At 43.2% G+C, this 27015-nt stretch overlaps 2 protein-coding genes across 2 annotated transcripts in view; both read right to left on the bottom strand.

Annotated features, from left to right (window-relative positions):
• Positions 1-270: 270 nt before the first annotated feature.
• On the bottom strand, positions 271-18414 carry acer1 (alkaline ceramidase 1). Its single transcript, XM_062998716.1, has 7 exons — positions 18396-18414; positions 4198-4310; positions 3298-3412; positions 2391-2529; positions 1445-1582; positions 1147-1284; positions 271-448 (listed from the first exon to the last, which is right to left on the bottom strand). The coding sequence occupies exons 1-7, from the start codon at positions 18412-18414 to the stop codon at positions 271-273; spliced, it is 840 nt and encodes a 279-aa protein (XP_062854786.1).
• A 5303-nt stretch (positions 18415-23717) lies between these two features.
• The window catches only part of myo1f (myosin IF), a 56232-nt gene continuing 52934 nt past the window's right edge, over positions 23718-27015 (bottom strand). The window contains exons 27-28 of the mRNA XM_062998224.1: positions 26019-26191; positions 23718-25039 (exon numbers count right to left, since the gene is read on the bottom strand). Of these exons, the coding sequence (XP_062854294.1) occupies positions 24963-25039; positions 26019-26191 (250 nt within the window). The 3' untranslated portion in view covers positions 23718-24962. The remainder of the gene's footprint in view (positions 25040-26018; positions 26192-27015) is intronic.

The following is a 27015-nucleotide window of genomic DNA, read 5'->3' as shown; positions in this document are numbered from 1 at the left end:
ACTTCATCTCTTTTTTTCTCGCGTCGATCCATATGCATCACATAACACGTTAAAATACACAGTATTATCACAAGTACATCCAACACCACACACACACACACACACACACACACACACACACACACACACACCTCGACAGGTACCAGGGATACTGCAAACATCAAGCTGTTCAGGATTACAGTGATAACAGAGTGACACCGAGGTACCACGCGACTTCATCACTTCATCTTCCTCTTCATGGCGTGGAACGTAGACCCGGCCGCGCCTCAGCTAGCACTGTTTCTGGCTCTTGCTCGACGTCTTGAGAGCGATGTACGGCAGACCGAAAGGCCAGTAATCGCGAGGCCAGTACTGCACTTCGGGGAGCGTGTAGGGAATCTCCAGGCTGGCGTCCAGGTAGGCGATCAGCGTGCTGCCGTACGCCGTAGCCACGACGATCAGGATGTGCCTTCGGGCACAGAGAAACACGGAGAATGAGGAGGTGGACAAGGGGTCATCAGAGGTCTTAACACTTTATGACTTATAACTGCTGCAGTTACGCCCTCTGCTGGCTGATCGGTGGTGCTGCACAGAGACGGGGGATAACGGAGATCGGTGTGTGTGTGTGTGTGTGTGTGTGTGACTCTCCGTGCGCGATACGGATCTCTGTATGAAAAAAATTTCAGTGCTGCACACGTGTCGAGGGGGGCATGTGTTAGTCATGACCCTCCTCGGTCAGCAGTAGTGGTAAAATACCATTGGGGGAATTGGATATGACTAAATTGGGAGCATAATTGAAGGGAAAAAGCATTAAAAAAAGTTTACATGCACTTGGAACGGGACGTGTGGGTCATTACAGCAAAACTGCAATTAAACCGAAGCTGCTGAAATACAGGTGTCACTGTCCTCAGTCAAGCAAGCTTTATACTTTAGACATGTGTCACCTGCAGCGTTGGAGCAGTGGGAAGCTTGGTCAACTCGCAGCACGAAGGGCCTGGGTTCGATTCCCCGGCTGAGCCGTGTCACTGTTGCAATTCCCTTTTGTCCGCCCCTACCACAGACACGGCCCCGACCAGGCGCTATGACTTTGGACTGTGGAGGAAACCCAGACAGACACAGGGAGAACATGCAAACGCCCAAACGTTTACGTTAGCGGCGACGTCTTACCAGATGCCATGAAGGTAGCAGAAGTTCAGCTTTTGCCAGAAGCTGCAGCCGAAGCGGTCGCTGAGCCAGCAGACGATGGCGAGCACCCACAGGCCGATAAAGGCTCGCGCCAAGCGCAGCACCCTCTGGTCCGTACATCTGCGGAGGTGAAAGAGCACGCGGTCCGGTCAATACACGTAACGGAAGGAATCATAAATAAAGCAAAAGAAACAGATGATCCCAAATATAAAGCCAAAATAACTCCTGACTTCAATCTCACTGAATAACTTGTGGTGAGGTGGTGAAATCCTCTCCGTACCTCTTTAGTTCCACTATGACAGAGTAGAGGATGTGCAGGGCGAAGAAGTTGAGGGCGTAGGCATTGGCCGTTGGTTTGACAAAAGATGACAGTGTGGTTATGACGGTGATGACCAGCACCATGCGAGAGAACGAGGTCCTACAGAGACGGAAAGAGAGTCACAATGAGCACACCTTGTATACAGACTGTGCTGGAAAAGCAAGACCTCGTCATTTAGAGACATACACCCACTAACCATCCATAACATTAAAACCACCTCCTTGTTTCTACACCCACTGTCCATTTTATCAGCTCCACTTACCATATAGAAGCACTTTGTAGTTCTACAATTACTGACTGTAGTCCATCTGTCTCTCTACATGCTTTGTTACCCCCTTTCACCCTGTTCTTCAATGGTCAGGACCCCCACAGGACCCCCACAGAGCAGGTATTATTTAGGTGGTGGATGATTCTCAGCACTGCAGTGACACTGACATGGTGGTGGTGTGTTAGTGTGTGTTGTGCTGGTATGAGTGGATCAGACACAGCAGCGCTGCTGGAGTTTTTAAACACCTCACTGTCCCTGCTGGACTGAGAATCGTCCACCAACCAAAAACATCCAGCCAACAGCGCCCCGTGGGCAGCGTCCTGTGAGCACTGATGAAGGTCTAGAAGATGAGCGACTCAAACAGCAGCAATAGATGAGCGATCGTCTCTGACTTTACATCTACAAGGTGGACCGACTAGGTAGGAGTGTCTAATAGAGTGGACAGTGAGTGGACACGGTATTTAAAAACCTGCTTCTATATGGTAAGTGGAGCTGATAAAATGGACAGTGAGTGTAGAAACAAGGAGGTGGTTTTAATGTTATGGTTAATCGGTGTATATTATATGTCTGCTGATTCAGATGAACATTTCAAGTCAAGCTGACGTGTTTCAGTTAGAACGATGGATGTGTAATAATTACCTGTCTTTAACAAAATAAGGGAAGTGTTTGCGCGGAAACCAGAGCGAGTAGCCAATGGACAAGACCCACATGATGGAGAGTTCGTCCAGCATCTGACCCATGAAGCTCAGAGTCATGTGGAAGTATATGGAGAAGAGACCTGGTGTTAGAGAAACGAGAACGAAGAGACTAATGAAATAAACAGAAAATAAACCTAGAGCTCTTTCTCCTACACTCCCGGGAAGAGGGCATGTCTAAATTCTTAGATTCCTTTAAATGTCGCCTTAATTCTGAGTGATAATCTGACTGAATGACGAGGGAGCGTCCGACGCAGAGGCTGGGTCACTAGGTCTTCACACAGACCCTAAATGTCTTTTAATTCTCCATAATCAGATCGGGGGTTGTTCAAGGGGCAGCAGATTCACAGTGGGGAATTGGATATGACCAGATTGGGAGATAAAGAGAGAGAGAGGGGGGTGAGTGTTTGTTGCCAAATTTTTGTCGTCTTCCTCAGTTATATTATGCTCAGGATTGTTAGGATGCACAAAACATTACATAAATTGATACATTAAATCCTGATGTATCAAATATGATACAAAACAAAACACACATGCAAACTCTTATTTAGTTTTTTTTTTTTTTTATTTCACAGAAGGTCAAATAAACACTCCAGATTAAAAAAAATAGAATTTTTGGGTAATATTTTGGTGGTTTAGGCTTTAAAGGGTTTGAATATTATTTTACTTCTCTGTATAAAAGGTGTCAGTCATTTTAAAGTTGATGCATCAGTGTTTGAGGGTGGGTTCGTTTCGACCCTTGAGGTACAGCTGGTATTTTGGGTGGAGTGTGAATGAGTGGTGGTGGTGGGCATGGTTTGGGGGGTGTAACGTAGATGGGCGGTTTGGGGTAAGGAAGGACCGATACTCACCCACAAAGATCATCATGAACCAGACCAGGTGAACAGCCAGGTTTCGCTCCCTGGCATACGGGTGCAGCAGGTAGAGCATCACGGGGGCCACCATGAAAAAGATAAAACTACTCATCTGAAAACATCAAAGACAGAACAACATAAAAGAGATGAAACAGAGACAAAAAAAATCCCAAAACAGAATAAAATCCAGAACCACAGCAGGCACGAGCACCGAATCACTCATCTACTTACCTAACGCCGCTTATTTTCATTTCATTTCAACATTATATCCTTATTTACACTTCTGTTTCTCCATTTAGTCATATCCAATATCCTGCTAACACACGCCCCTCCTCCGACACGTGTGCTGCACCAACCGCTTCTTTTCACCTGCACCAGACGCGTACAGAGAGTCACACAGTGATCTCCATTATCTCCCGTCTCTGTGCAGCACCGTCGATCAGCCAGCAGAGGGAGTAATCGGCCACTGGTCTGCTGGGTGGGAAAAGACGGGACTAAAAAGTGGGCGGGGTCTTTGATGCTATATAAGGACCCTGGTTAGTAGGCCAAGGTGCCTGGAACGTGGAGATCAGTGTGTGACTCTCCATGCGAGACCTCACGCACCGATCCACCGAAATACAGGCAAATAAGAAAGGGTAATAACAAAAGGAGATTAAGAAAAGAAACAAAAAGAAAGTAAAAATAAAACAACGATCAGAGAAAAAATAAAGTAAAAAAGAATTACAGATAAATAAAATAATGTAGAATTTATTTTATTTAGTCCAAAATTTATTAATCAGGTGCTTTTGATGATGGAGCAGGGCGTGGTCGAAATGTGTCCACTGCAGCACTGAGACCATTTACACCTGCACTGATGATTCAGGTGAGCTGATTATGCAATGTGTGTGTGTGTGTTACCGTGTTGAAGTACTCGACCACATTCTCCGAGTGCTTGTAGTTGTCCTCACACCAATCAACCTCAGAGCTTTCGTAAGAAAACACACCCATAATTTTTTCATAGGACAGGATGCCTGAGGGACACAAAGTAAGATGGTAAAAGTGTGTGAGAGAAAAATATGTAGTTCAAAATAACTCTAAAATATTTGCATGTTTTATTGATTTAAAAAAAGCTTTTGATTCCATTTGGCATGAAGGATTGTTTTATAAAATGTTAGAGAGTGGTGTAGGGGGTAAAACATCTGATCTCATTAAATCCATGTACACAGAAAACCAGTGTGGAATAAGAATTGGCAGTAAGAGAAACATCTCATCTCTCAGGAGCGTGGAGTGAGACAGGGCTGCTGTTTAAGTCCAACTCTATTTAACATCTATATTAATGAATTGGCCTCCATGTTAGAGCACTCAGCCACGCCCGGTCTCACTCTACACGACTCAGAGATTAAACTCCTGCTGTATGCAGATGATCTGGTCCTGCTGTCCCCCAGCGCCCAGGGTCTCCAGCACAAACTGGACCTGCTGCAGCAATACTGTCAGACCTGGGCCCTGACCGTCAACCTCAAAAAGACCAAAATTATGACCTTCCAGAAAAGAGCCAGATCTCAGGGAACCAAACACACATATAAATTAGGACACCATGAAATTGAGCACACTATTATACTTAGGGCTGTCGCGCTAACCGCAATTTTGAAATACCGCGGTATAGACCAGCCAACCGCAGGGCATGCCAAGCAACCGCAACACCGCGATGTTCACGTTTTTTCTTTCTTTCCATCTTGTTTTATGGGTGCATTCGGGCGTAATAAATGTTAAATGAAATCATAATGAAAATGAGCTAAGAGCGTCATTTTCCCGCCACCTGATCTCATCCGTTGCTGCTGAGTGTCGGGCTTTGTGTTTTAAAATGGAAACAATGGCAACAGTAATTATAGGCAAGTTTATTAATGATCAAACTGAGTTCACACTCAATAAATACTTGTAATTTAGACCATATTCAAACAGCCTTGGTGTACTAAAACACTTAATGAGGGTTAATATGGCATTGCAGACTGCAAATATTCTCTTGCTGGCTTGCTGGAATGATTTAAATGTATTTTTTTGTTGAATAAAAATGTATTGAAACGAATAATAACTTAAAATGTAGTTTATATTGTTATGTTAGTTATACCTACTAAATAGATGGTTAATAGTGGCACGACAACCAGGCTAGATTTGCTCTGCTCTCTAGAGTCGCATGCAGGTAAAGTACACGTGTATTAGTGCAGCGAGCACACACACCATCAGAGAGAGTTTTATGGGAACATGCCGCCGGGAACATCGCTACCCCACTCAGATCCTCTCTGATACCACATCAGGTGAACATGTTGGTTTTTCTAGCGCGCATGATAATTCAGGTTTAAACTCTTACAGACTTTATTCTTTATTCTATTTTTTTACCATATTTGATTAGATGTGCATTAAAATATTTAGCCTAAACACTTTTTTTTTTGTTTTACAGTGTATATCCAGCCTAGGCTAGAAGCTAAATTTAAAGCTTTTTTTTTAAAGAGAAAAGACGTGCATTCTTATTGCGCATCCCTGCTCTGTTCTGTATTTACAAATAAACACGCATTTGATTTGTCTCAAAGCCATCTCACCTTTGTCATTAAAAAGCAATAATATACCCAATCATAGCCTAACAATAAAGCTTGTTTATATAGCTCTAAAATCCAGATAAATTAAGTAATTTTCCAAAACAAAATATATATATATATGTTGCGATAATATCGCATACCGCGGTGTTGAGCCGCCTAAATATCGAGAGGGGAAATTCTTTCACCGCGACAGCCCTAATTATACTTACCTCGGACTAAACATCAGCTCCACAAGAAAACTTTAACCCGGCAGTAAATGAACTGAGAGAAAAAGCTCGCAGGGCGTCAACGCCATAAAACCACAAACATTTGTGGAAATTCCGATTCGAATCTGGCTTAAAATTTTTGAATCAATAACTGAACCGATTGCTCTATATGGCAGTGAAGTTTGGGGTTCGCTTACACACCATCAATTCCATAATTGGGACAAACATCCATTAGAGACCCTGCACACAGAGTTCTGTAAAAGCATCCTAAAGGTGCACAGACACACCACGAACACACACCAACACACCACTAACACACCACCAACACACCACTAACACACCACTAACACACCACTAACACACCACTAACACACACCAACACACCACTAACACACCACCAACACACCACTAACACACCACCAACACACCACTAACACACCACTAACACACCACTAACACACCACTAACACACACCAACACACCACTAACACACACAGACACACCACGAACAATGTGTGCAGGGCAGAATTTCCTCTAATTATAAACATACAGAGAAGAGCATCAACTTCTGGAACCATCTAAATGAGAGCGACCCCCAATCTTATCATTATAAAGCCCTGAAACACCAAGAGCTGAGCAAACAAACCAGTCCGCTCATCCAACTGGTCCTGAGTCACTGCACCCATACACCACTAACACACACAGATACACCACTAACACACACCGATACACCACTAACACACACCGATACACCACTAACACACACCGATACACCACTAACACACACAGATACACCACTAACACACACAGATACACCAGTAACACACACAGATAAAACACTAACACACACAGATACACCACTAACACACACAAATACACCACTAACACACACCGATACACCACTAACACACACAGATACACCACTAACACACACAGATACACCACTAACACACACCGATACACCACTAACACACACCGATACACCACTAACACACACCGATACACCACTAACACACACAGATACACCACTAACACACACAGATACACCAGTAACACACACAGATACACCACTAACACACACAGATACACCACTAACACACACAGACACACCACTAACACACACAGATACACCACTAACACACACAGATACACCACTAACACACACAGACACACCACTAACACACACAGATACACCACTAACACACACAGATACACTACTAACACACACAGACACTCTAATAACACACACAGTTACACCACTAATACACACTCAAACTCAAACTCAAAAGAAGCTTTATTGGCATGACAAATAAGGACATTCGTATTGCCAAAGCAAGTTACAGGGAAATATTAACAATAAAAATAAGAAAGAACAAAAATATACAGAACAGTTACATGTGCAAAAAATATAGAATAGAATAAAATATTAATAAAAACAGTGCAAAATAATAACAATAAAAAGTATAATATTTACAATAATGAGGTAGTAAAACAATCAGTTTGTGCGTGTGTGTGTGTATGTGTGTATGAGACATGGTCACCCACTGTCCCTCACCTGGTGGCAGGTGTGTGTATAGAGTGCTGCTAGTGTGCAGCTCTCTCTGTGCTCCCCCAGTAGGTGGGGCAGTTTGTCGGGGTCTGGGAGGGAGGTAAAGTTGAGGATGATGTTATTAAATTTAGGGAAGAATTGGGAGCGGACGTGGTGGTACTTGGTACACCGGGTGAGGAAGTGCAGCTCCGTCTCTACTGTACTGAGAGTGCAGTGCTGACACGACCTCTCCTCCCGGGGCAGCCAGGACCGGGTGTGTCGCCCCGTCTCCACGGCCAGGTCGTGTGCGCTCAGTCTGTACCTCGTCAGGGTGTTTCTTAATTTAGGGTCGGATACTGTGCTCAGATAATCTGCTGCACTGTAGTGTCTGTTTAGGGCCAAATAACAAATAATAACAAATAATAAATAACTGCATTTTACTTTGAGATTTAGTTTCAGTTTCCCAATAATTCAGATATTTAGTTCGGAGTTTTTGTGTAATTTGGTTTATTCTAATTGGGTTTGCAGATTTCTCTTGTTCCTGAGTCTTTATTGTGTTAGTGTGTGTTATTAGGGTGTCTGTGTGTGTTAGTGGTGTATCTGTGTGTGTTATTAGGGTGTCTGTGTGTGTTAGTGGTGTATCTGTGTGTGTTAGTGGTGTATCTGTGTGTGTTAGTGGTGTATCTGTGTGTGTTATTAGGGTGTCTGTGTGTGTTAGTGGTGTATCTGTGTGTGTTATTAGGGTGTCTGTGTGTGTTAGTGGTGTATCTGTGTGTGTTAGTGGTGTATCTGTGTGTGTTAGTGGTGTATCTGTGTGTGTTATTAGGGTGTCTGTGTGTGTTAGTGGTGTATCTGTGTGTGTTACTGGTGTATCTGTGTGTGTTAGTGGTGTGTGGATGCAGTGACTCAGGACCAGTTGGATGAGGGGACTGGTATGTTTGCTCAGCTCTTGGTGTTTCAGGGCTTTATAATGATAAGTTTGGGGGTCGCTCTCATTTAGATGGTTCCAGAAGTTAATTGCTCGTCTCTGTATGTTTATAATTAGTGGAAATCGGCCTAATTCTGCCCTGCACGCATTGTTCGTGGTGTGTCTGTGTGTGTTAGTGGTGTGTTGGTGTGTGTTAGTGGTGTGTTAGTGGTGTGTTGGTGGTGTGTTAGTGGTGTGTTGGTGGTGTGTTAGTGGTGTGTTGGTGGTGTGTTAGTGGTGTGTTGGTGTGTGTTCGTGGTGTGTCTGTGCACCTTTAGGATGCTTTTACAGAACTCTGTGTGCAGGGTCTCTAATGGATGTTTGTCCCAATTATGGAATTGATGGTGTGTAAGCGAACCCCAAACTTCACTGCCATATAGAGCAATCGGTTCAATTATTGATTCAAAAATTTTAAGCCAGATTCGAATCGGAATTTCCACGAATGTTTCCACACAGATGCACCACTAACACACACAGACACTCTAATAACACACACAGATACACCACTAACACACACAGACACACTAATAACACACACAGATACACCACTAGCACACACAGATACACTAATAACACACACAGATACACCACTAACACACAGACACACTAATAACACACACAGATACACCACTAGCACACACAGATATACCACTAACACACAGACACACTAATAACACACACAGACACACCACTAACACACAGAGATACACCACTAACACACACAGATACACCACTAACACACAGAGATACACCACTAACACACACAGATACACCACTAACACACACAGATACACCACTAACACACACAGATACACCACTAACACACACAGATACACCACTAACACACACAGATACACCACTAGCACACACAGATACACTAATAACACACACAGATACACCACTAGCACACACATATACACTAATAATACACACAGATACACCACTAGCACACACAGATACACTAATAACACACACAGATACACCACTAGCACACACAGATACACTAATAACACACACAGATACACCACTAGCACACACAGATACACTAATAACACACAGAGATACACCACTAACACACACCGACACACCACTAACACACACAGATACACCACTAACACACACAGATACACTAATAACACACACAGATACACCTCTAACACACACAGATACACCACTAACACACACAGATACACTGATAACACACACAGATACACCACTAACACACAGAGATACACCACTAACACACACCGATACACCACTAACACACACAGATACACTAATAACACACACAGATACACTAAAAACACACAGATACACCACTAACACACAGAGATACACCACTAACACACACCGATACACCACTAACACACACCCACACATCACTAACACACGCAGATACACCATAACACACACAGATACACCACTAACACACACCCATACACCACTAACACACAGATACACCACTAACACACACCCACACATCACTAACACACGCAGATACACCATAACACACACAGATACACCACTAACACACAGACACACTAATAACACACACAGATACACCACTAGCACACACAGATATACCACTAACACACAGACACACTAATAACACACACAGACACACCACTAACACACAGAGATACACCACTAACACACACAGATACACCACTAACACACACAGATACACCACTAACACACACAGATACACCACTAACACACACAGATACACCACTAACACACACAGATACACCACTAACACACACAGATACACCACTAGCACACACAGATACACTAATAACACACACAGATACACCACTAGCACACACATATACACTAATAATACACACAGATACACCACTAGCACACACAGATACACTAATAACACACACAGATACACCACTAGCACACACAGATACACTAATAACACACACAGATACACCACTAGCACACACAGATACACTAATAACACACAGAGATACACCACTAACACACACCGACACACCACTAACACACACAGATACACCACTAACACACACAGATACACTAATAACACACACAGATACACCTCTAACACACACAGATACACCACTAACACACACAGATACACTAATAACACACACAGATACACCACTAACACACAGAGATACACCACTAACACACACCGATACACCACTAACACACACAGATACACTAATAACACACACAGATACACTAAAAACACACAGATACACCACTAACACACAGAGATACACCACTAACACACACAGATACACCACTAACACACAGAGATACACCACTAACACACACAGATACACCACTAACACACACAGATACACTAATAACACACACAGATACACCACTAACACACAGAGATACACCACTAACACACACCGATACACCACTAACACACACCCACACATCACTAACACACGCAGATACACCATAACACACACAGATACACCACTAACACACACCCATACACCACTAACACACAGATACACCACTAACACACACAGATACACCACTAACACACACAGATACACCACTAACACACACAGATACACTAATAACACACACAGATACACCACTAACACACAGAGATACACCACTAACACACACCGATACACCACTTACACACACCCACACATCACTAACACACGCAGATACACCATAACACACACAGATACACCACTAACACACACCCATACACCACTAACACACAGATACACCACTAACACACACAGATACACCACTAACACACAGTGACACACCACTAACACACACCGTCACATTACTAACACACACAGATACACCACTAACACACACAAATACACTAATAACACACACAGATACACCACTAATACACAGATACACCACTAACACACACAGACACACTAATAACACACACAGATACACCACTAACACACACAGATACACCACTAACACACACAGACACACTAATAACACACACAGATACACCACTAACACACAGATACACCACTAACACACACAGACACACTAATAACACACACAGATACACCACTAACAGACACAGATACACCACTAACACACAGATACACCACTAACACACACAGATACACCACTAACACACACAGACACACCACTAACACACACAGATACACCACTAACACACAGATACACCACTAACACACACAGATACACCACTAACACACACAGATACACCACTAACACACACAGACACACCACTAACACACACAGATACACCACTAACACACAGATACACCACTAACACACACAGACACACCACTAACACACACAGATACACCACTAACACACAGATACACCACTAACACACCGACACATTACTAACACACACCGATACGTACAGTACAGTACAGTAGAGACGGAGCTGCACTTCCTCACCCAGTGTACCCAGTACCACCACATCCGCTCCCAATTCTTCCCTAAATTTAATAACATCATCCCCAACTTCACCTCCCTCCCAGACCCCGACAAACTGCCCCACCTACTGGGGGAGCACAGAGAGAGCTGCACACTAGCAGCACTCTATACACACACCTGCCACCTGGTGAGGGACAGTGGGTGACCATGTCTCATACACACACACACACACACACGCACACAACAAACGTTTATTACTACCTAATTAATGTAAATGTCGCCATTTTTATTTTTATTCTTATTTGCACTGTTTTTATTATTATTTTATTCTATTTTATTTTCTGTACATGTAACTGTTTTGCATATTTTTGTTCTTATCGTTATTTTTATTATTTCTCTGTAACTTGCTTTGGCAACATGAATGTCCTTATTTGTCATGCCAATAAAGCTTCTTTTGAGTTTGAGTTGAGTGAGAATGTGTGTGTGTTTGAGTGTGTCAGTGAATGAGTGTGTGTGTTTGAGTGTGTGAGAGAGAGCGAGTAAATGAGTGTGTGTGTGTGTGAATAAGTGTGTGTTTGAGTGTGTGTGTGTGTGTGTGTGTGTGAGACAGTAACAGGTTATTATATAACACCAGTTCTGTGGCTCTGTGATTAAAATGGTTTAGCGATAATGTAGCAATAATTTTACAACACGGGTCACCTGGTACTTGGGGGCATCAGGGGTCACCGGGTCACTATAGTACCCAAGGGGTAATTCTTCTCTAACTCTAACCTAACTCTACATACATTCTAACTCACTAACTCTAACCATCTTCTACTCTAACTGTACCTCTAACCTAACACTACTCTATCATTACTCTAACTTTATATTTCTGATTATTAATACTGCAGAATTGAAGCAAAACCTACAGCAACATTAACGGCTGAACAATTATAAGAGCATCTTTGTGACCCAACAACACCTGAGCTTTACCAGGTTGGGTTTAAGTCTTTAAGCTTTATATTAGCGGCATATATTTAATTCACCATTACAGTAAACATATTTCACACATTTCCCATTCATATAGCCATTTTAAATTGACATAATTTATTTTAACTTTGTATTTAAATGTACAGGGGTTGGACAATGAAACTGAAACACCTGTCATTTTAGTGTGGGAGGTTTCATGGCTAAATTGGACCAGCCTGGTGGCCAATCTTCATTAATTGCACATTGCACCAGTAAGAGCAGAGTGTGAAGGTTCAATTAGCAGGGTAAGAGCACAGTTTTGCTCAAAATATTGCAATGCACACAACATTATGGGTGACATACCAGAGTTCAAAAGAGGACAAATTGTTGGTGCACGTCTTGCTGGCGCATCTGTGACCAAGACAGCAAGTCTTTGTGATGTATCAAGAGCCACGGTATCCAGGGTAATGTCAGCATACCACCAAGAAGGACAAACCACATCCAACAGGATTAACTGTGGACGCAAGAGGAAGCTGTCTGAAAGGGATGTTCGGGTGCTAACCCGGATTGTATCCAAAAAACATAAAACCACGGCTGCCCAAATCACGGCAGAATTAAATGTGCACCTCGACTCTCCTGTTTCCACCAGAACTGTCCGTCGGGAGCTCCACAGGGTCAATATACACGGCCGGGCTGCTATAGCCAAACCTTTGGTCACTCGTGCCAATGCCAAACGTCGGTTTCAATGGTGCAAGGAGCGCAAATCTTGGGCTGTGGACAATGTGAAACATGTATTGTTCTCTGATGAGTCCACCTTTACTGTTTTCCCCACATCCGGGAGAGTTACGGTGTGGAGAAGCCCCAAAGAAGCGTACCACCCAGACTGTTGCATGCCCAGAGTGAAGCATGGGGGTGGATCAGTGATGGTTTGGGCTGCCATATCATGGCATTCCCTTGGCCCAATACTTGTGCTAGATGGGCGCGTCACTGCCAAGGACTACTGAACCATTCTGGAGGACCATGTGCATCCAATGGTTCAAACATTGTATCCTGAAGGCGGTGCCGTGTATCAGGATGACAATGCACCAATACACACAGCAAGACTGGTGAAAGATTGGTTTGATGAACATGAAAGTGAAGTTGAACATCTCCCATGGCCTGCACAGTCACCAGATCTAAATATTATTGAGCCACTTTGGGGGGTTTTGGAGAAGCGAGTCAGGAAACGTTTTCCTCCACCAGCATCACGTAGTGACCTGGCCACTATCCTGCAAGAAGAATGACTTAAAATCCCTCTGACCACTGTGCAGGACTTGTATATGTCATTTCCAAGACGAATTGACGCTATATTGGCCGCAAAAGGAGGCCCTACACCATACTAATAAATTATTGTGGTCTAAAACCAGGTGTTTCAGTTTCATTGTCCAACCCCTGTATATGTTTATAAACATAAACAAACAATGGGAGACAAAACCCTTCCTGCTCTCACAGATGGAGCTGCTGTGTGGAAGTTTACAGCTTCATTCTAACCATCTTACTGTTTTCCATCAGTGATTTAAATCGTTATTTCTATAAACACTGAACGATCCTTTAAATCATAATTTACAATGAGCCGCACCTGAAAAGCCAATCGTTGTCCATGCTTGTGTGTTTTACCGCTGAGCCACCTGAGCGGAATTTATTTCTGGTATCTATGTTTTCTTTATATACTATTAACTTCTTGTAGCAGAATTTTAGCAGATTTGTGTTCCTACACTGTTGCTTGTACATAAGATATAAGATAAGATATAAGCTTCTGCTAAATGCTGTACATGTAAACCTTGTGGTAAACCTGGGTGAGACTATATACAGTACAAATGTAAAGTTCTAGCTAGTGGATCCTGCATCCGTTGGGTGGCGACTCCGTAAAACGTTCGGTTGGTCCGCCAGCAACCCCGGTTCGAATCCACATTAGGAGCTGGATTACCTTAGTCAATAACCGGTTCGTTTAATCGATATTATTGGCTTAGCATTTAGCTTTAGCGGGTGAAGCCAGCCCCGTGAGACGGCGCTGGATCTTTCACCGCTATAGTTCGCTTATTGAATCTAGCTATTGGATTCTGCAACCCTTGGGTGGCGACTCCGTAAAACGTTTGGATGGTCCGCCAGCATCCCCGGTTCGAATCTGCATTAGGAGCTTGATTACCTTTATCACTAACTGGTTTTCTTTACCTATTTTCTCGGACAGACTGTCTCCAGCTGCAGCTAAAGAAGGAGCCTTCTGTTCCCCACGAACCGCACCATAGGTGATTTCGGGGGCGTTCACTTTCTAGTGGCCCATTGGATTCTGTAACTGCCTGGTGGCGATGCCGTCAAGCGCTCGGCTAAAACGCCACTACCCGGTTCGAACCCAACTGGTTCATACTGAGTTCGAGTGGGTTTCGTACTGCCTGATGGTGATGCCGTCAAGCGCTCGGCTATCACGCCATCACCCGGTTCGTATCCGCATTTGTGAACTTGCCTAACCAAATATGATTTTGTCTCTTCTTTCAGATCGGTGTGGTTCCTTAAGCGAGGTGTCCGCCGATAGCGAACAACCCTAGCCAACCGCTGTGCTGGGGCTAGGCTATTAGCGGAGATTTGCTACCCTTGCGTCAGCTCACCGAAGCGCCTTCAGCGTCTACACTCACCCCTTCAACCGTGCTGTAGTGGCGCGCTGGTAACGCGCCCGGTTCTGCGCGCAACGACCGGGGTTCGCGTCCAGCATCTTGTATTTTTTCCCTTTTGTTTTTTTGTTGCCGGCAGCGCCCAGCGCCGTCCTTTGGGGTTTTTATTTGTTTTGTTTCTGTTTTGTGTTTTGATTTTATTGTTTTGTCTAATTAAATAAAATCATTATTTCATTTCACCCCCGCGCTTGAGTCCTTTCTCCACCCACGTAACAGAAAGGTGCGACCATTTCTGGACTCAGCGGAGGACCCCCATTCTCTCCCCAAATTTTTTTTGGGGGGGCACTCCCCGGTTGCTTGTAGCAACCTGGGGGAACTGGACCGCTGGGCTAGGAACCTCGGGAGAGGTCCCTTTAAGGAGGGGGTACTGTAAGGTTCTGTGGCGTCTGTGGGACTTACCACTCTTCCCCGCCGTCACAAGCCTTACAGAGCAGTTCTGAGCTAGGCCTTAAGTAATAGGCCAGCTCATTAGGGCGAACGACCTGCAGCTGCGGTTCCCTTATTTAAGGGCACGCCGCCAGGCTGCAGGCGTCGCACCTTCTGCCTTCATTTCCTTTTTTGTTTTGGGCACTGCGGTGTCCGTAGGGACTGCTGACGGCTCCCCCACGCTTCTTTTTAGCCTTAGAGGTACCCCTGGTGGCATAAGGCCATTAGGGTGTGTAGACCGCAAGGTTGAGGTAATTAGCTTTGCTTTACCTTTCTTAGAAGTAGCGTGGTGCGATGCCGTGCAGTCCTCGAACTGCTTTTTATTTCCTCGTTAGCATTTAGCATTAGCGGTTGAAGCCAGCCCCGTGTTACGGCGCTGGTTCTTTCACCGCTATTGTTCCCTTATTGAATCTAGCTAGTAGATTCTGAATCCGTTGGGTGGCGACTCCGTAAAACGATCGGTTGGTCCGCCAGCAACCCCAGTTCGAATCCACATTAGGAGCTGGATTACCTTAGTCAATAACCGGTTCCTTTAATCGATATTATTGGCTTAGCATTTAGCTTTAGCGGGTGAAGCCAGCCCGTGAGATGGCGCTGGATCTTTCACCGCTATAGTTCGCTTATTGAATCTAGCTATTGGATTCTGCAACCCTTGGGTGGCGACTCCGTAAAACGTTTGGATGGTCCGCCAGCATCCCCGTTTCGAATCCGCATTAGGAGCTTGATTACCTTTATCACTAACTGGTTTTCTTTACCTATTTTCTCGGACAGACTGTCTCCAGCTGCGGCTAAAGAAGGAGCCTTCTGTTCCCCCCGAACCGCACCATAGGTGATTTCGGGGGCGTTCACTTTCTAGTGGCCCATTGGATTCTGTAACTGCCTGGTGGTGATGCCGTCAAGCGCTCGGCTAAAACACCACTACCCGGTTCGAACCCAACTGGTTTATACTGAGTTCGAGTGGGTTTCGTACTGCCTGATGGTGATGCCGTCAAGCGCTCGGCTATCACGCCATCACCCGGTTCGTATCCGCATTTGTGAACTTGCCTAACCAAATATGATTTTGTCTCTTCTTTCAGATCGGTGTGGTTCCTTAAGCGAGGTGTCCGCCGATAGCGAACAACCCTAGCCAACCGCTGTGCTGGGGCTAGGCTATTAGCGGAGATTTGCTACCCTTGCGTCAGCTCACCGAAGCGCCTTCAGCGTCTACACTCACCTCCTCATCCGCGCTGTAGTGGCGCGCTGGTAACGCGCCCGGTTCCGCGCGCAACGACCGGGGTTCGTGTCCAGCATCTTGTATTTTTTCCCTTTTGGTTTTTTGTTGCCGGCAGCGCCCAGCGCCGTCCTTTGGGGTTTTTATTTGTTTTGTTTCTGTTTTGTGTTTTGATTTTATTGTTTTGTCTAATTAAATAAAATCATTATTTCATTTAACCCCCGCGCTTGAGTCCTTTCTCCACCCACGTAACACCAGACACAACAATTTCTAACAACTGCAATAAATCAAATATATAAAGGAAATTATATGCTTCCAACTTTGCAGCAACAGTTTAGGGAAGGCCCTGTCCAAGCTCTATAAAGACATGAAGAAAAGCTCTGTTAAAAAACTGTTAACTCGTATTTAATGTTCTCATTTGCCCTGACCTCAGCCCCACTCAACAGGTACAGGACTAGAAATCAAACTAGTAATCAGAGGGTTCAACCAGCAACTTTTCGATTACTAGTCCAGTACCTTAACCACTAGGCTACAACTGACTAGTAATCCAAAAGTCGCTGGTTCAAGCCCCAGCACTGCCAGGTTGCCACTGTTGGGCCCTTGAACAAGGCCCTTAACCCTTAGTTGCTTAGACAATATAATGTCACAGTGCTGTAAGTCTCTTTGGATAAAAGATTAAATTGTAAATGTAATTTAAATGAACCAAAACATCAAACATCATCAAAAACGACCCAGTTATACAAATGCTGTTGTATAACTAAGTAAGGCACAAATTCCCATACACAGACACACTTCAGACACACTTCAAAGTCTCATGAGAAGGCTTCTCAGCAGAGCGGCTGCTGTTATAGCAGAAAAAATTTAAGAGTTTGTTTTTTAAATGAGGCATCCAACAAGCTCACTGTCAAGTGTCCAAATACTAACCAAGTGAGAACAACCCACCACCGTACACATGTATAAAACGTTAACTTGGACAGTGAGGACTGCTGACAACTGTTCATTTTTACACAGCCTAATTGCTCCAGAAGATCTGAATGATGTGCAAAAGTTTGTGACCCTGCTTTATTTCTATAAATAACTAGTGAGCACAATAATATATTAAAATCAAGTGATTCTGGTGTAAAACAAAGGCATGTAGAATCACCTCTTACCTGTCAGAAACGTGTCCATGGTTGTAATGAGTCTCTGTGATTGTGACACAGGTTTAAATAGGGTTGAGAGCGGGGTTAGAAAACAAACAGGGGTTAGTAAAAATCACCCTGATCCAGATAAGCAGGTCCCGGCTCTGAATGCGGTATACATTGACTGCCTGACTGAGTGCATTCTTCATGCAGCACCTACAGGTTAAACCCGTCGGTACACTACAGACTCCCAAACACACCGCCAATGTGGATTATAGAGCTCCAGCCTGAGCATTGCTCCTTCAGCTCTGAGCACATGAAGCGCTCACCTGTCCTGTAAATACTGCACATCACTTACCTGCAGGACAGGTAGCGCCAGCAGTTTCTGTCAAACGCGCTGTGTGCGGTGCGCATGCGCAGCGCCGCTACTGACAATGAACGCTAATAAAAACAAATCGAACTGGTTAGTTTGGCATTCAGATTCTACAAAGTCTAAACAGATCTTGTGATGTTTCTTTAATATATGGATTAATGGTGCAAAATAATAACAAAATAAACGATATTCTTAAGCAGTTTTCGTTATATTTCATTATATTGACGTTTCATAGCTGTAACTGACAAATATAGTGCTAATGCTATTTATGGTGCCTTATAATTTTCCCCTATTAATTACTTTAAAAAGAAACAACAAGTTAAACTTCCTGTGCTTGTTTATGCTTAGAATTCTATGCTTATTTATTCAAATTTGTAGGTACAATGTCAAAGGACATGATGTGTTAAAGTCAAGTGGTCATGTGTACTGCAAATGTGGTTGAATACTCGTCTCCATCACTGTATATATTTCCAACTTTATATATTTCCAAATGTGCTCTTTTTTAGTTGTTTTTATCATAACAAACTTATCAAACCAGCTCTGATTATGAGCTGCATGTATGCAGTAAGTTGAAACCATATCAAACACAAAACAGGACTCATTAGCCTCTTTCTGACCAATTTAGTCTTTTTTGGTGATCACAAGACGGAATAGACAATAATCGTTAACATATGACATATTTTACGGTTTAATATATGATTTTTATGAGTTCACACTTTATCAAACTCTCCATAAAGTCACACAGTCTTAATAACCTTTGTTTTCTTGAGTTTATGAGATAAAAAAAAGAAGAAGAAGAAATACAAAACAGCTTTTCTAGACTTCCGTGCGTCGGTCCCAGTTGTTTTGCATGCTATCCCTGTGTTTGTCATGGTTTCCTCTGTTTACTCTGTTGTCCTTACACCTCACAAATATATGCAGAACGTGGGTTGGTTGCTCAAAATTCCCTTGAGAGTGGGTTAATGGGTTAGTGTCCAGTCCTGTTTTGAATTGCTGAACTCTTAACAGGCTGTGTATTTATGAGACCCTGACCAGGATGAATTATCCAGATAGGTTCTGAGGATCTTGCAACCCCGTCAACCTCGCTGCAGCCAGACCCACTGTAAATAAATGAATGAATGTATTTAATAGCAAGACAGTATTTCATACACTTCATTCTGGTTCAGGGTTTGCCGTCATTTGAAAACACTGGATGCAAGACAGTAATACACCCTAAACAGGGTGCTAAACCATCACAGGGCATCACATTCACCTTCTGCATGTGTTTGGAAGCCTAAAGGAAACTGGAGGGCTCTGAGAGAACCCACACTGACATAGAGAGAAACTTACCAACTTTGTCACAGCAGTTTTGGAAAGGACTGTTCTTGTTCCGTCTTGATCATGCCCCTGTGTCCAGAGCTAGCTCCATAAGACATGGTTTAATGAGTCTGATGTGGAGGATCTTCAGTAACCTGCAAGGAGCCCTGACCTAAACCCCACTGAACACCTTTGGGATGCATTGGAACTGGGTTGTTAGCCAAGCCTGCTCGTTCAACATCACCGCCTGACCTTGCAAATGCTCTTTTTAATGGATTGGGCCCAATTCCCACAGGTGGACTCCAAAATCACTTGAAAAGCTAGCTTCATAGTGGTGCCCATGGTTTTGGGATGGGATTTCCAACAGCCTTGTGGTCGGGTGTGTACATACTTTTGGAATTGTTTGTTGTGTTTCTAATTAGAACAAACACAAATTAAGTTCCAGAAACACAGTGCAGTGGTTTTCTCTGTGATGTTCTTTCGATAACACCAACTGTGTTGTAAAATCCCATTTTTAACTCTTTAGCTCTGTGCTTGTGTTGTAAGTGTGGTCTTTGCAGGACATCCACTTCTATAGAGAGTGGAAACGGTACTGGATTTTCTTCATTACAGATGAAGTCGGGTGTTTAGAAACAGCAAATTAAACCCTGGTTTAAATAAGCCATTTTTAGGACAAGGCACCACTGGAAATCCTGACATTCGCTCATAGGCCTGCATCTTATCTCTCAGCCTGATCTCTGAATGATCAATCATTGTGTTCGAGAAAGACATGAAGACAGTTTCTGTCTCGTTTGAACCATGTGTGGAGTGCAGGATATTTCGTTTGTGTCGAATCCCTCCTCCACGTCCTTGGTTTTTAGTCACACTTTACACACCTTTTAAAGAATGCAGTTTGATGGACGATGTTCCTGTTGAACGGGTCCTTCCACCCGTAATGCTGCCTGCTTCAGGTTACGTGTGCCAAATGTGCCAGTTCTTACGAGTGCATGCACCAGCACTGATTGTTGATTCATCCAGCATTAACCCATCTAGAAGTGAGATGAATCAGGACAATCCAGCATGAAACAAAAACACTGTACTAAAATTTCCATTCACGCCATTACTGGCCCTTTTCTGACTATCTTTGTTATTGCCTTTAACACTGAATAATTTCAGATTATTAAACACAGGAGCCGGATTAAAACATAACATAGTAAAGAAATGTCTCACATCAAGATCTGAAACACAGTGCTGTGAAAAATTATTTGCCCCCTTACCAATTTCTTCTATTTGTGCACATCTGTCACACTTATATGTTTCACATCATTAACTGCTTTTACTATCAGGTGTATGTGAAAACCTAATTGCCTTTTATTTATTTATTAGGATTTTAATGTCATGTTTTACACTCTTTGGTTCCATTTATGACAGAACAGGTAGTTACTCATTACACAAGATTAATCAGCTCAAGTTTAATATTAAACACAGTCATGGATGATTTAGTGTCTCCAGTTCACCTCACTTGCATGTTTTTGTACTGTGGGAGGAAACCCACGCAGACACGGGGAGAACATGCAAACTACACACAGAAAGGACCCAGACTGCTCCACCGAATCGAACCCAGGACCTTCGTGCTGTGAGGCGACAGTGCTACCCGTGCCACCCTTTAGCTACTAAATCAGCTAATTAACCAAGTTTAGTTGACAGTTGGGTTCAATTTGACCAGTCATGATCGCTGCAGACCTGCTGAATCTAAACATCACTTATACAGAACATGGCTGGTAATGTGAAGCAGCACATGATGCCGTATTCATTGCTAGGACTCTGGGACTCCACCGAACCACAATGAGAGCCATTATTCACAAAAGTGGAAAACTCAAGCTCAAGTGCTGTTGGGTTGTGCGGCAGGACGTTGATCCGAAGCACACAAGCGGGTCCTGTACACCTCTGAATGGCTCGAAATAAACAAAACAAAGCTTTTTAAAATAGCAGTGAGATTTTAAAAATGCAGCTCATGCTGGAATATCCTGCAAAATTCCTCCACTGCAGTGCAAAAGACTCACAATACAGTATCACAAACACTGCCAAGGGTGGCACCACCAGTTATTAGGTTTGGGGGGAAGGGGGGTACTTTTTCATATGGGTGATATAAGTTTTGAATAAATCTTCAATGAATGTAATTCTGATTTAAAAGCTGCATTTTGTGTTCAATAGTATGTGGACGATCTGAAACACGTCAGTGTGACAAATCATAAATAGCTCAATTTGTCTTCCGCTGCTGAGGGATACCCGACTGCATCCGAGGAGAGCATGTCGCTGCCCATGCCTCTTCCGACACGTGTACAGCCCTCCTCTTCCACCAATCAGGGTCCTCACACAGCGTATGAAGATCCCACCCACCCACACATAGTCCGGTCATCCCTCCCTAGCAGATACGGTGGTCAATTAGTACCTGCTGCAAGCACTGCAAATTATGCCCACCAGAAGGCGCCCAGTTGACCGGTGGCAACGCCGAGTTTCAAACCGAGGAGTTCAGAATATCCCGCTGTGCCACATGATTGCCTAAAAGTCAGTGGTTTATTTTACACCGTACATCCAGCAAGTAAACAAGTCAGGATCATTTAATTGAGCACATTTAGGGATTAAATGACTTCAATTACAATCAACTAATCAAATTATCTACAACCCAAATCAGAAAAAGTTGGGACAGTACAAAAAAAAGCAAATAATAAAAAAGGATGAAGCTGAGATATTTAATCTTTTATTTAATCTTTTATTGGTAAACATCCATTCCTGCATTTCAGACCTGCAACACATTCCAAAAAAAGTTGGAACGGTAAAGCATTTACTACTTTGTAATGTTGCCGTTCCTTTTCACCACTTAAAAGAGGTTTTGGCACCGAGGAGAGCGAGTGATTTAATGTTTCAGCTTTTATTTTGTCTCTTTTCTCTTTTCTCTTTTCTATTTGTTCTTCCTGCAAACACGTCTTAAGATGTGCAGCAGTACGGGGGGTCGTCGTCACATTTTTCCTTTCAAAAATTCTCTATTGGGGACAGTCAGGACTGCAGACAGGCCAGTCCAGTACCTGTACCCTCTTCTTTCGCAGCCACGTCCGCACAGTAAAGTGTTAAGTATGATTAGTGCAGTAACTCTGTATTGTAGAGCTTGATAAAGGTTTGATAAACTAATCACTCACCCATGTGGTTATATCAGCTAGTGTTGAGTGGAGGTTCTTGATGCGGCGCCGTCTGAGGGATGGAAGATGACGAGCGTTCAGATTAAGCTGCACCCTCGACCTTTACACACTGAAATTCCTCCTGATTCCTTGAATGGTTTAATGATATTCTGCTTTTACGTTACGTACAAAATAAATGAAATGAAGTGTTTTTATTTTATTTGCATTTTGTGTACTGTCCCAACATTTTCTGATTTGGGGTTGTAATTATCTATTATTAATTATTATAATACTTATTAATTATTAAACAATTAATTACCTATATTATCTTATCAAAAATAATAAAAAAGATCTAAAGATAAAGGTTATTAGGACTGCAAATGACTTTATGGCGAGACTGATGAAGGTAAAACCTTAAAATGTTGGCCTGTGTGACAGAAAGTGAACTATAACAACACAACAACTCTTAAATGTTCGTGTGAGTGACCGTCCGACATAAACATGCATCAGAATAAACAGTAATGATCATTTTATTATTGTAATACTTTAATACAATTAGTACCACGTGACATGATTTTTTTGTGCTATTTTTCAAAGTAGAGATTGCACATAAAACTTGGAACAGCATTAATACATAAAAAAGAATAAAGGCATCATATTAAAACTTTTATAAGCTAAAAACCTATGACAAAACAGTTAAACACTGGAACTTTAATTCTTTTCATACGTTTTCACTATCAGCTCCATCCTGGTCAGGGTCACGGTGTGCTTGGTGCCACGAATACACCCTTGACAAGGTAAGACTCACTAATTAATCCCATCAATCACTTAATCACGAGGTGCAGGAATGAGCATCCAGTCATTACGGTCCTTTTGTAGTTCTGTTACTGAGCTTAGTGTGGCACAGCTGGAAATCAGCATGGAGTTTTGCACGTTCTCCATCTGCCTAGGCTCCTTTTGAGTGCTCTGGTTGTCTCTCACCTCCCAAAAACGTGCAGAAGTCAGGCTGGCTAGTCTTAACTGGTAGGGTGTTCTGTCCTGTATGGGCTTTACGCCCTGTACTGGGTGTGTTCTCGGCTTATGCCCAGTGTTTCCAGGTGATACCGGACCCGCCATGACTCTGATCAGGATGAAGCAGTTAGTGCAAATGCATAACGCGTAAATGAACAAGTGTGAGGCAGTTTTATAACAACTGTGCAAGACTGTAGACTTGTAATGACAACAGCGGCATCTGGTGGTTGTTCTGTGGTAGTGCAGGCTGCCCCTTTAATTACCATTTAAACAAAGTCAATTTATAGACTTGTACACTAAATAGCCAAAAATATGTGGACACCCCTCTTTATTATTAACGTATTAAAGTGTTTGAGTCACAAACACACTCTTTTTGTGGAAAAGGTCCCCAAAAAATGGCAGGGCTGTTCACAATAGTCATCTGACTAGCACATAATCAGGTGTCCACATACTTTTGGTCATATAGAGTTCATCAAATATTCTGTTTCAAACATCATGAAAGTTTTCATTTCACAGATTATTTACAGCCCAGTCTAATACCATAAATCAACAGCAATTCTCCTATTAAATCAGCATAGTTATAGAACGTCCAGAAACATCACTTCTATTGACCACCAGTAGGAAATGATTTAACCTTTGACCCATTCGCCTCATTATGACCAACCCACCCTGTCCTAAAGGTTCACTGGCATGGTGAACACTGACAGGCTACACATAGATCGCTCGGTTCCACAGAGTTAGAAGGAACGACCTGGAAGGGTCTCAGATCTTCTCCACGTAGTTCCCGGGAAATAAACCTTCCTTCCCACGGAACCGGCCCGTCCACCAGCCCGACGGATCTACAGGACAGAAAAAACAACCCAGGGAGGTTAGTAGGATGAGATGTTTAAGCACTTCAGCTGATCAGATGATGATCGGATCATCAGACATTTTACTCAGCGCCTCACTAAAATTCTAAATAAAAACGACTATTTGGTGTGCATATGGAAAAAAATGCATACATGGTTTACGATTGCCTTCGTAACAGAATCATGCCCTTGTGCCTTGCCTTTATGGCCGGCAGAGGGAGCATGGATGTGCAGATAACTGACTCGCTGGTTACTCTTAACCTACAGTCACCGGTGCCTCAGTAAGCATTTATGCGCTCCAGGTGGAAGTGTAGATGCCGGTACTCTATATCTTTTCTGGGGAACTCATGATCTGGGGCATGAGCAATGCCAACTGGCTTGTTCCAGGTTTCCTCTCTCTCTATTGTTGAGCAGCTTGCCATACTGGGACAACCAGTTTTTATTTTGGCGCTACCCCTGTGCTGTTTCGTGTCTTTCATTTGCCACTTTGTTTTACGTTATTTTGGCCACCACTTGGATTTTGGATACCTACAGAGATCATAAACACGTGCAGGAACGCGCTTTGCTCTCTGTATTCCTCTGCTGACGACCCGAGCACCAATTTCGGACCATATTTATTCTGTTTATGCTTTTTCCCCCAATTTTCCTCCCAATTTAGTTGACATGTGTGCAGCACCAACCGCTTTTACAATATGGGTTCCTACAGAGATCCGTATAGCGCATGGAGAGTCACACACTGATCTCCATTATCCCCCGTCTCTGTGCAGCACCATCGATCACCAGCAGAGGGCGTAACTGCAGCAGTAATGAGTAAACCCTGTTCAGCCATCGTCCCGCCCCTTGCAGACACACAGCCAATCGTGTGTCTGTGTAGGCACCCGGCTGGCCAATAGCAGAGCTGAGATTTAAATTGTGCCCCCCAAGCGCCCCTCCTGACCAAGTCTAAATGTTCTCCTTGTTATGTCCTCACCTTCTTTAATGAGCTCTATAACATCACTGACGTCGAAACTGAGCTCGTCCACGTCCTGACCCACGTACTGATAGACGGCCCGACATCGAGGAACCTGCTGACGTGCTGGAGGATTGGGGCGACTGCTGGGCGCTGGAGGAGGACGCTGGCTGATACTCCTCTTTCTTTGCATCCTTAAATAGAGAAAAGAGGAAAAATATAAAAATGAATTATTTTACTTAGACTGTAACAACATGCTGTTTGTTTAAAATAAAGAATTGAAATAAAAAGAATAAAAATAAAGAATAATGTGGTCATTAGTTTAAAAATAAGAATAAATGATCACATACGAAACTCTCACAGGATGTTTTTAATGCATTCCGCCCCCAGTTTCCCTCCCAATCTAGTCATATCCAATTCCCTGATGGTATTTCCCCTCCACTCCTGACCGAGGAGGGTCGTGACTAACACACGCTTCTTTTCACCTGCACCGGGCGGGTTCATATTGAGATCCGTATCATGTACAGAGAGGCATGCGCCGATCTCCATTGTGTGTGTATGTTTGTACTGTATATGTGTGTATGTATGTGTGTGTATGTATGTGTGTGTCTGTATGTGTGTGTATGTATGTGCGTGTCTGTATGTCTGTTTGTTTGTATGTGTGTATATATATTTGTATATATATGTGTGTGTGTGTGTGTGTGTGTGTGTCTATATGTATGTGTGTATGTGTGTATATGTGTGTGTCTGTATGTTTGTATATGTGTATGTGTGTGTTTGTATGTGTGTGTGTGTATGTATGCGTGTGTATATGTGAGTGTGTGTTTGTGTGTGCATGTTTGTGTGTGTGTGTGCATGTGTGTGCATGTTTGTGTGTATGTGTGTGCATGTGTGTGTATGTTTGTATGTGTGTGTATATATATATTTGTGTGTGTATGTGAGTGTGTGTGTGTGTATGTTTGTATTTAAGATAAGATAACACTTTATTGATCCCGAAGGAAATTGCAGAATATATGTG

The sequence above is a fragment of the Trichomycterus rosablanca genome, chromosome 7 (genome assembly GCF_030014385.1).
Source record: "Trichomycterus rosablanca isolate fTriRos1 chromosome 7, fTriRos1.hap1, whole genome shotgun sequence".
NCBI lineage: Eukaryota > Metazoa > Chordata > Actinopteri > Siluriformes > Trichomycteridae > Trichomycterus > Trichomycterus rosablanca.
This window is presented reverse-complemented; position numbering and strand designations above follow the sequence as displayed.